The 11,602-nt window shown below is 38.6% G+C and overlaps 2 protein-coding genes across 2 annotated transcripts; both read right to left on the bottom strand.

The window, feature by feature from the left end:
- Positions 1–253: 253 nt before the first annotated feature.
- On the bottom strand, positions 254–1,602 carry LOC107718326 (gastrula zinc finger protein XlCGF7.1-like). Its single transcript, XM_016525354.1, has 3 exons — positions 1,537–1,602; positions 1,431–1,470; positions 254–1,031 (listed from the first exon to the last, which is right to left on the bottom strand). The coding sequence occupies exons 1-3, from the start codon at positions 1,600–1,602 to the stop codon at positions 385–387; spliced, it is 753 nt and encodes a 250-aa protein (XP_016380840.1). The 3' UTR covers positions 254–384.
- Positions 1,603–3,421: 1,819 nt separating this feature from the next.
- On the bottom strand, positions 3,422–6,582 carry LOC107718325 (piggyBac transposable element-derived protein 3-like). The gene is made up of 3 exons (XM_016525352.1): positions 6,568–6,582; positions 6,093–6,202; positions 3,422–5,233 (listed from the first exon to the last, which is right to left on the bottom strand). The coding sequence occupies exons 2-3, from the start codon at positions 6,093–6,095 to the stop codon at positions 3,422–3,424; spliced, it is 1,815 nt and encodes a 604-aa protein (XP_016380838.1). The 5' UTR covers positions 6,096–6,202; positions 6,568–6,582.
- Positions 6,583–11,602: the final 5,020 nt, after the last annotated feature.

The raw sequence follows: 11,602 nt of genomic DNA, 5'->3' as shown, positions 1-11,602 counted from the left end.
TCTTTAGAACATCTAAGTGTACTCAACTGTGATATTTTGGGACACCATGAATATGAACTAATGTACTTTTAACATACTTTCTCTGTAAAAAAAATAAAATAAATAAAATGTATTTATTTACCACTTGTAGTACAATTGAAACCATCTATCATACATTTTTCTGTATACTCATCATACATAGAAAATACACTTACTACAGTCATAGTTACTTCAGTTTTACTATAGTAAAACCATGGTTAATTTTCGTAAGGGATATGACAAGCGCTAAGCTCGTCCATCTCTGGTTCAGCACCAGCCAAAGCACGAAAGCATATTTGAATTAAAGCATATTTGAATTTAATCACATGACACACTGAACACGAATCACTGTTGTGATCGTACACGTTAAAGAGCAACCTTACGTCCATCATATGTAAACAGCTTCTCTCCAGTGTGAATCTTCATGTGTTTATTAAGGTTTCCTTTTTGTATAAAACTCTTTCCACATTGTTGGCAGGTGAAAGGCTTCTCTCCAGTGTGAATTCTCAAGTGGTCATCGAGGTGTTGTTTTTGTGTAAAACTTTTTCCACACTGAGAACATATGAAAGGTTTCTCTCCGCTGTGAATTCTCATGTGGTTGTTAAGGTTTGATTTTCGAATTAAGCTCTTTCCACACTGTTTGCAGGTGAAAGGCTTCACTCCAGTGTGAACTCTCATGTGGTTTTTAAGGTGTCCTTTTTGAGTGAAACTCTTTCCGCACTGAGGGCAGGTGAAAGGTTTCTCTCCAGTATGAATTCTCAAGTGGTCATCGAGGTGTTGTTTATATGAAAAACTTTTTCCGCATTGAGAACATGTGTGAAGTTTCTCTCCACTGTGAACTCTCATGTGGACTTCAAGATTTTCTTTTCTGGTGAAACTTTTCCCGCACTGTTGGCAGGTGAAATAACTTCTATTTGCTGTCTTTTGAGCTCTTTTGAAATTATATTTCTCATGCTGAAAATTATCTTCCTTTTCAATGAGTTCTTGACTCTCCTCTTTCAGTGTCATCAGGTCTAATGCAAAAAAGACAAATCCAAATTAACACCATTTTTAATGGCACAAAGAACAAACATTAAACCCAACATGTAGTTCTAATAAACACTAAGCTATTAAAGGAAATGTTTAATGTAATCTCAAAACCTCTTCCCATTATTTGAAGTGATGATGATAAAAAACGAGCAAAGTTTATTGTATAATCTTAGTTGCGTATGTTTCAGTGCTCATTTTCGAGGTAATGGGTCATGTGACCACAACATGTCTGTCCACATGAGGCAACCCGTTCCATGTCAAATAAAACATTTTTAATTACAAAACTCATATGACATTCTTCTAAAATATCATTCCTTTCTGTAGAGCTGGACATTTTAATAAAAATCAAATGAGTGAGTTCAGCTTTGAGAATGAAAACCAACCTGTTTGTTCCTCAGTATCTTCATGTTTGACTCTGAATGCTTCTTCAATCTTCATGTCTTCACTTTCCTCTTTAATAAACGCCATCTTTGTTTGTTCCTCAGTATCTTCATGATTGACTCTGAATGTTTCTTCAATCTTCATGTCTTCACTCTCCTCTTTAATAAACGCCATCTTTGTTTGTTCCTCAGTATCTTCTTGTTTGACTCTGAATGTTTCTTCAATCTTCATGTCTTCACTCTCCTCTTTAATAAACGCCATCTTTATAATAGTGTCACGTGGATCTGTAAGAGATGAATCACAGATTCCTTAAGTTAAGAACTGCGTAACATCATTGCGTCTGCTGCACCCATGGTACAGCAGTAAAGTTCCTTGATTATTATGCCGGAATGAGAGTATAGTTCCTAGCCATATCGTTGCATGACAGTGAGTTAATAAGACGCTACACATTAGATCGTGCAGAGATCATGTTTGTGATCAATCTTATTAGAGACACGCTAACATCTCAGATACCGTGCAGAAATGCCATAGCGCCAGAAATGGAAGTGATCACTACATTAACTACATTAACATATTTGGCAACTGGAAAAATACAACTATGCAGCAGTGATGACTTGGGTCTGTCACAACCTTCTATAAGCAAAGTGATCACACAAACAATTACAGCACTTTCAGATCCTTATTGTGTCGCTGTTCATTTCCTATAAAATGGGTTAAGTATGACAGCATGGTAAATAAAAAATAAAGAATATATATATACATATATAATGTGTGTGTGTGAGAGAGAACAATAAAACAGGAAAAATTACGCCTATAATTTCTAAGTGAAGGCTTATAATAGACCCTATTATTAAAAGCGCTTTTTTATTTCCTTCTTGGACAACCAACCAATCATAGTCTTCAAATGACACACATAGCTAGCAACGGGGTCAGCCCCACCTCCTCACTAAGATAAAAGGTTTTGTCTTTTCCTCGCTCAGAGTTGCTCTCAGATTGATCCTGAATCACTCCTAGTTAGACATTTTTAAGATAAATTAGGAGCTCTCTGAGAGGATTCTTAAAATATTTATAATTAAGAAATGCAGCATGCTGGATTAGAGAACTTTTCAAGAAGAATTTCATGCTTGAAGCTTTACCCGATTGAATTATGTTTTTAATTTTTTTCTGCTCCCACATTGTTTTTTTTTTTTTTTTTTTTTGCCCGTGGGATACCATGAAAATGAATATTAGTTCAATAAATTACCTTTCTGCCAGATTTCACCTCTGATAACATTCATTTAGAATTAAAGTTACGTATTCCGTAGTATACGGAAGTCTTTTTGGCGGGAGCTGTTGCCATGGTGAATCGTAATTTTGGAGCTCCATTGGATCATGGCTTTTCATAGTTGTGGTGCATGCGCTAAATTCAGAGTCAACCTACTCAGTTTTGACTGAACTAACTCTGTTCAGCTGTTCTGAAACTGAAAACTCAGAGTTTACAATATCAGGGTAAGTCAACTCAGAGTTCAAGTTTTAACTCAGAGTTTGTTGAACCTCCTTTCTGGAATACACCCCAGGAGATTTAAATTCTCTGCTGTAAGACGACCTCATGCATAATACAGTGCAGTGATTGGATCATAAGAGTTTGTTATCAAAAAAATGAAAAAAAAAAACCCACTTTTTCCTTAACCCTTTATAGGGCACTCATTGAAATACTTGGAAATTAAAAATGTCAACCCTGGAGTGTTATTGGAGGTTATTAATAGACTTTAAAACTTTTGTGACTTAAAAAAAATAAAATAAAAATTATGTTGAAAATCAAGGTCAATGAAGTTACCATAGATGGTTCCTCGCCAGTCTATGGTCATTTTTTTTCCCAAAAAGCATATACATTTAAAATATAAGGAACATATATTAAATATAAATAAATACATGAAACGTATCAATTTGATAAATTTTTTATTTAGGAATTTTTTTTTTTCATGCGTCATAACTCTAGTCCAGTCACTTTCACTCAGTTGCGTTCAGCATTGAGGCACAGGTGGACCTTACAGACCCTGCAGACCACATTTAACCTCAAAATGTTCCCCTTCCTGCTGCAGTATTTGCAGGTCTGGCGGTTGGTGTAGACAGGGGCATGGAACAGGGACATGTCAAACTGCACAGAAGCATCTGGGGTGTGGCTGCGGTGTCCCCGGACAGGCATGGGGACATCAACAGAGGTGCTGGGGGCACATGGAAATGATGAGCTCCTTTGGGGGAGAGACATAACTGGCCTCTGGCTGCTGCAACTCCTAAACACCTGGATCCGGAAGTTCTTCAACGACAGGCCATCCACAGCAAGAGCCTTGATGTCCTGCCTGTACATGATCCAGGCATTCGTGAGGCTGACATCTATTGCATATGCAAACATCCGCATGTACCACCTCTTGGATTTCATGGGGGTGCGGTAGAGGTGGACCAGCATGTCACTCTTGTCAATGCCCCCCATGTTGGCATTGTAGCTCTTGATGACAGCAGGACAGCTTATCGGTTCCTTCCTTTTGGTGTCACTGCAGTACCGGTAGACTGAGGATATGGGCTCCACCCCCATGTCTGTTGACAGCAGAGTGACGACCTTGTTGTCCTTCCACCTGAGGGCCATGATCCCATCATCACTGGTGATGTAGTCATGCACACCACGAGGGACAGCCTTTTTCTCCATATCCTTGATGGACTTCAGTGGAGGGTTGCCTATTCTGGTGTCTCTGGCTGTCCCCGTGTACCTGCAGTTCTTGTCTTTGAGGTACCGCACTATCTCCAGGCTGGTGAAGAAGTTGTCCGCAAAGATGGCTGTGGTGGTGGAGGAGGACATGGTGCTGGCCAGGACGGAGACTATCTGGCTGGTGACACCCATGGCTTGTTGTTCAGACGTCATGGGGACACCGTGGGCCTTCAGCGTAGTTTTGCCCTGGTATAGCACCAGGTCATGAATAAAACCATCTTCAGAAGCCCTGGCAAACAACTTAAATCCCCATTTGTCTGGCTTGTTTTTGATGTATTGCCTCAGGTTGCCATCTGTCTTGCCTTTGAAGGCAACCATAACCTCATCCACAGACTGCTTGGGGGTCTGTGGCTCACTCCTGAAGGCAGTAACCAGGAGGTTGAACAGTGGCCGGACTTTGAAGAATCTGTCGATGGTGCCAGGAATCTGGGTGTTGTCATTAAAGCGGACAAGCCTTCTCATCAGCCTGAACCTCTTAGATGACATGAGGTTTGCAACTTGAGGGACCTTGGTCTCCATTGCCCAGTAGTCATCAATGGAGGGCAGCTCAGAAATCCCCATGTAGAGCAGGATGGCCACAAAGGTCCTCGCCTCATCTTCAGTGGGGGTGAAGGTGGTGTTGACGTCCTTCTGGGTTGCATATAAGTTGGTTTGGTATGTTATATGCTTGATGACATGGGGGCTGAAGTACTTACTGAAGTAATTATATGGAGTCTCAATTAAGTCAGGGGGAACGTGCTGGTACTCAGGCAGGTCTTGGTTGTCCAGGTCAACCTTCTTCCAGGTGGTTGGCCTCCCCTTATTTGTGGGGCCCTTGGCTTGTGGTGCTGGTTGGTCTTCGTCCTCCTCCTCTTCATTGTCGTCATCCTCGTCCGCAAGCTCCTCCACTGCAGGCCGCACACACTTCCGCTTGGCAGAGGGGCCCATGTCACTCGGGCACTCGTCGGTAAGTGGGATGAAGTCGGGGTCTGCCACATCGTCAGAGCCCTCATCATCACTGATAGCGGGGTCAGCTGGCACAACAGCAGTCGACCTCTTTCCATAGAAGAGCCGAGTAGACAGCTGCAAAAGAAAAGTTAGTTTTTGAATATCAAGCCCACCTTGAGTTATTTGTGAAGGAAAACAGTAACAGTGAGGTGAAGATCTACTGAAAACAAAGAATATTGACATATAGATTGTAAATATATAATAAGAAATGAAAAATAGCACTAAATATTGGTCGTACCGCTTATTTTAGCAGTAATAAGGCTCACAGTAAGAATAAACACCAATATATGCCATTTAAGTATAATAAAAACTGTTATGAGGTCATAAAACTGACCAAAATTACACATATTTCTCTATTTATGGCTTGATCATTTCAATAAATGGTTTAAGTTTCGCATTGGATCACTGCATAATGTTGTACGATCCTGTGGCAACATTCAATGCACTGTTAAATACTATTGTCCTACGTTATAATGCATTATTTAAAAAAAAAAACACCCGTAGTATGGCTTACTAGACGCATCGGGAGTATGTCTAAATATAGACACTCTGTCGCTTGCGCTAGTTTTACTTGAACAGGGCGTATGATCAAATATGATCACACCATTTTTCATATCCAACGTTCACCAATTTCTAGACATCCTACAGATCCTGTGGCAACATTCAATGCACTGTTAAATACTATTGTCCTACGTTATAATGCATTATTTTTTTTTAAAAACACCCGTAGTATGGCTTACTAGACGCATCGGGAGTATGTCTAAAAATAGACACTCTGTCGCTTGCGCTAGTTTTACCTGAACGGGGCGTATGATCCAATATGATCACACCATTTTTCATATCCAACGTTCACCAATTTCTAGACATCCTACGCAAACAACATCTATCTCATCTATCTATTCAACCGCATAATGTGTGAGTTTCATGAACTTACCATTGTTCGTTTCGCTGGTATTAATGTTTGTGTCGGAGTAGGTAGTACCGTAGATCCGTCTTTCTGAAATTCCTGAATGACACTGAAGTTTGTAACCGCGCGGGCAACTCCTGATTGGTCAGATGTCATGGTGTTACTATCAGTGACGTAGACTGACATCTCTTGATTGGCTGGGAGAAATCCATGTGCTTTTACGAGCTCACGGAGAGGTGTGTAAACGCCATTATGAATGGTCGATTAAGTTACCAAATATGGTTCTTCGCCCGATAAAGGGTTAATGAGTGCTATTGTTGTTTTCACTGATGTGCAACCTGTTCATATATGTTAACATCTCAAAAAATGTGTTTTAGGGTTTCACGACACTTTAAAATACAACAATCATAGAGTTTCTTCAACAATATCATTTATTTCTGTAGAGCTGGACATTTTAATAAGGATCAAATGAGTGAGTTCAGCTTTGAGAATGAAAACCAACCTGTTTGTTCCTCAGTATCTTCATGTTTGACTCTGAATGTTTCTTCAGTCTTCATGTCTTCACTCTCCTCTTTAATAAACGCCATCTTTATAATAGTGTGTCACGTGGATCTCAGTCGCTTCAGCAGGAGTTTTTCTGTGCGTTTGGACACTTTGTCCTGTTTAAGATCAAAATAATGAACAGAAAGAAATATAAATGCAAACTGAATCTCTGAGTGCGCCTCAATCAGCTCCCTAGTTCAGTAGTCAGCACACTGTTAAGGGAGTCAGTCAGAGGGATAGTTAATGACCTGAAAAGACAAAAACAAAAACTAGCCTAGCACTCAGAACACAATATACAAGTTTCATATTTGTATTAAGATTGGTAGGTTTTATTTAATAGACTCTGTTTTCATGAAAACATTTGCAGTTGGTTTGTAAAAGTTTTCAACACATGTTTGTTTGTTTGTTGTTCTCGTTGCATTTACACTGTTTTGAGCAGCAGTGTGTCGTCAGTGTGCGGCGATTCGAATCACTGAATCATTTTGTTCCCTCAGATCGCGTCTTTGATAATTCACACTGCGTGATTGTCACTCGCGTGAACGAGCACCGATTTGCCTCCGATTTCGGGCATTTGTCGGCGATTTCGCAAAACCTGTTGGCGAGTGAAAAATCGGGCTAAAATCGTGCAGTGTGAACTCGGCATTAGCTGTATAAAACGGCTAATTTTGCTGCTTGATATAGAGAATAAGAAGCGATTTCACGCTGCGTTGAGTTCTGGGTTTTGTTTATCCACCATACTTGGAGGATTGCGTTGCTTTTCCGCTATTGAGTTTAGGGCAGTATTTAGATTTTCTGTTGTGATTGCAATAGTAACTCAGATTATCTTTCTGAGAGAAAACTGGACAATGCAGTATGTTTTTTCGCCTTTTCTACGTGTAATAACACCAAGGGAAGCAGGTTGGGGAGATGACGAGAAGACGCCGGATAGTAAATCTATTAATAATGTCACCGATTAAACTAGTGATGGGCGCGTTCGAAACACTGCTTCATGAAGCTTCGAAACATTTGCGAATTTTTTGTTTCGAATCAGTGTTCGGAGCACATATCAAATCAGCCAGGTCACGTGATTTTAGCAAACGAAGCTTCGTTACGTCACACTGTTTCGAAACTCGAATGGTTCACCACTAGGGGGTGTTGATCTCAAAGCGAACCCATGAACCAATTCTGGTTGCCCAGTTAATCATGTGACATGAAATCCCACAAAATTTTACTATAAAAAAAATAAAGAATTCAGGGCCAGATGTTGTGGGTTAAACAAAAGATAACTTCCCTTTAACACATGGCTATATAGTTTTAAAAACATAAACAAATCATAAACAACCTACAAATCACATCATACCTTAAAAATAACAAAATGAGCTTACGGTAGAATTAAATGCACCTCCTTCTCCTGACTGATAACACTACTCTTGCCTGCTGGTTTTTATAGACAGCTCTAATGAAAACAATTAATTAAATAATTACATAAATCAATTTATTCATTAAATAATTTAATTTAGTTCATTGAGTGTTAAGGGTTTGATTATACTTAAATAAAACGCAACACACAAACACTAATATTTAATACTATTTAAGTGTTTATTATTTATTTTAAAAAAATGGTATTTCTAAAAAAACATTTACATTTGTTTAATAACTTTGCTCCGAGTTCTTTATATTTTACAACGTTTTCACCAGCAGGTGTCGCCAGCATGTGCTGTTTCAAGTGCTTTGAATCATCGAACCATTTTTCTAAGCAATTGGTTCAATTGATTCAATGCTTCGAAAAGCTTCGTTTCTCCCATAACTAGATTAAACCCACTGCCTGTCACTCAATAAAAGAATTACACTGCTATGTGTTTTTAAAAGTTTTGCTTTTGTTTGGTTTAATATTTAACATTACCTTTGCGAGTATGACTCTCACTCGGCTTGTAAATTAGCAGAACTCGTACAGGGACGTTCTTAAATAACAGAAATAACTAAGGATGCACGATATTATCGGACTGATATCGGAATCGGCTGATAAGGCATATAAATGTACATATCGGCATCGGCCCGATATGAAAAATTATGCCGATATGTCTTGCCGATAAGAGGAATAGGTTAACTCACATGTGCTTATACATATCATCTGTGTTGGCAATGAGGACATTATGGCAGTACAAGAAGAGCAACCTAAGGAAGAAGTGGCTGGGGAGACTGTAAACGGAAGTAGTTATCAGGGTAACAGGGTAGTTATCCTTTCAATCTATGGGTGTTTACATTTACATCAATTACATTTACAGTCATTTTAATCAAATGTATTATTTCTAACATTCAAATAGTTATTAATGATGGAAAATGTGTGTTTAGATGTGTATGAAAATTCACAATTTAACAGTAAGTATACTTTAAGCATTGAAGTGCTATATTTTTAATGCGGAACAAAGTGCTACTAATGACATAGTAATAGTGTACTTAACTGTACTATTTAAAGACACCATAAACATGTAGTTAAGTACATCATATAAAGGGAATGCTAACATAATTACAATACAATTGAAATGAAATTAATTACTTAATCTATAAAAATATGTGGGCAATACATTATAAATACATTTTGTATATATTCATTATATATTATTTTTATATTTTAAATAATAAGTGTATTTTCTATGTATGATGAGTATATTTAAGTGTATGAAAGATGGTTTTAAGTTTACTACAAGTGGTTAAAAGCACATTTTCGTTCATATTCATGGTGTCCCAAAATAGCACAGTTGAGTACACTTGGATGTTCTTAAGATTATCTTAAGAAGTACTAAAGAATAATTTTAGTATATTAAGTACAAAATTTGTGTGCGAAAATAGAACACTTTAAGTACATTATGGAAGTGTACTAAGTGTACTTAAAGTGTATTTTACTGCACTTTTTTCACTTAGGAACCAATTAACTATTTGCATATGATTTGAATTTTGAATTTTTATGATATTTGATGTAGGCTTAGTCTAAAGCTCAAAAATACTGATTTCTGAGGCGAGGTTGGATGAAAAAAATCTAACCGTTCTTTGACCAGATTCATTAGGATGCCTACATAACTAAACTTCAGTTGAAATCATTAACTAATTAGACTGCACTGTCAATTTAGCTTTCTGATATAGTCACACAGATAATCCATGTTTGAATTTTGACATAATGCTGTGTCCGTGTTTGTCATTCACCACTTTCATTGTCACGAATCTTGTCCGTGGTCTTTTGTCCACTCGCCACCAGAGGTCGCCTTTGCATCATATTGACTCTCACACTACACAGACTGTTACATGTCACCCCGGACTACATTTCCCATGTTCCATTTCACTAATTACGGACTCACCTGAAGCCAATCACACGCAGTGCGTTTATCACAGTGTTAGCGATAGCAACTTTACGGAGCCTGTAACCAAGTTTGGTCTAGTCTAGTCTTGTTATACCCAAAGTCTTGTATCCTAGCTTGGTTTATCTCATCTTGTCTGTCTGCTGCCTGCCCTAGAATTATTGCCTGTCTTGGATTATCTGTTTACATCGCCCTCTGGATTACGTTCGCCATCGTTTGACCCACGCCTGTTTACCGGACTACTCTTTTGTCTTGCCCTCAACATACCTGTCTGCTGGTGTCGACCCAAGTCTGTTTTGACCATATTTTTTAAATAAAGCTTTGCATTTGGATCCGCACGTCTCTTGTCGCATTCACTCTGTAACACTCAAACTTTTTATTCAATGTTTCTGAATATTGTATAATTAATGTTCTAAATTTTAGTTTGTTATGTCTCAGTGCTGTTGGTCTGAGTAGATACTGATTGGCTAGTGTTTCGTTCAAACAGTTGAAAGAAACTTGTAGTTCCAGTCATTTTAATCACTATTTTAAATGAATTCGCAGGAACTTTTGCAAATTGGCTTGTATCGCACATCAAGTTTTGGTAGTGTTTGTGTCAAAGTGATAAAAGAATTCATGTAATTTGACAGATGTCGTCAATGAATGCATTTTGTGCCAAAGCAATGATAAATGATTCAAAGTTTAGCTCACATAGATTAATGTTGTGCTCATTGTGTGATGAGTTTTGAAAAAGTGACCCAAGTATTGAGAAATGTGTCCTAGTGAATGTAAAAAATGAAGTATGTGATGGCTCAGTATACAAATCTAATCTACTGATCTCAGAGCAAGGTGTCACTTTAAAGCTGATCCTGTACCAAGATGCATTCGAGGTGGTTAATCCCATTGGATCTGCAAAGAAAAAACACAAGATGCTTGGGGTCTACTTTACCCTAGCAAACCTTTGATCCTTTTCATCGATCCACAGTTGACATGTAGCTGACTTCAGAAATTTTGGACACGAGAAAGCGTTCTCTCCAGTGATATCAGATCTTCGAGAACTGGAGACAAATGGACTGAATATTCAGGGAAACATTGTAAAGGCAACAGTGTTTTGCATTGCAGGTGATAATTTGGGCTCCCATACTATTGGTGGCTTCACAGAAAACTTTAGTACATCACAGTATTTCTGCCGATATTGTCATGTGACCAGAAGCGAGCTAGACAATTTAGAACCAAGCTCCAATTCGCACAGAACTAGACTACAATGACACCGTTCAAAAGCTGCAGAGTGATGCTGCAAGTCAAGTCAGAGGTTTGAAATTTGACCCCGTCTTTAATTCTCTGGCATTTTTTCATGTCTTCCAGCCAGGCCTCCCACCCTGCATCGGCCATGATTTGTTTGAGGGTGTAGTGGCATCCGACCTTGCCATTTACCTCAACTACTTTGTCAAGGTGAAGAAATTCTTCACATATTCGGAACTTAATAGGAACCAAGGATCAGATGCTAATTCTCCACCCTCAGAACTTTCTGAAAAGGGTGTGAAATTAGGTGGACAAGCAATGGAGAACTGGTGCCTGCTTTGGTTTCTCCTTGTTATAATCGGTGAGAAGATTACAGACATAGAGGATCCAGTATGGAAACTGACTGTCAGTCTGAACGAGGTAGTGGAATTGAGTTGTGCC

Source organism: Sinocyclocheilus rhinocerous, unplaced genomic scaffold, assembly GCF_001515625.1.
Source record: "Sinocyclocheilus rhinocerous isolate Xijiao unplaced genomic scaffold, SAMN03320098_v1.1 scaffold4168, whole genome shotgun sequence".
Classification (NCBI taxonomy): Eukaryota; Metazoa; Chordata; class Actinopteri; order Cypriniformes; family Cyprinidae; genus Sinocyclocheilus; species Sinocyclocheilus rhinocerous.
The sequence above is the reverse complement of the archived record's forward strand: the minus strand, read 5'-3'. Positions and strand labels throughout refer to the sequence as shown.

Coding starts and splice junctions, on each gene's coding strand:
- LOC107718326 (XM_016525354.1), bottom strand. CDS start 1,602: ATGGCGTTTATTAAAGAGGAGAGTGAAGACATGAAGATTGAAGAAACA. Junction 1,471..1,536: donor CATTCAGAGTCAATCATGAA/GATACTGAGGAA, acceptor AAGATTGAAGAA/GCATTCAGAGTCAAACATGA. Junction 1,032..1,430: donor AGATACTGAGGAACAAACAG/GTTGGTTTTCAT, acceptor TTTTTGCATTAG/ACCTGATGACACTGAAAGAG.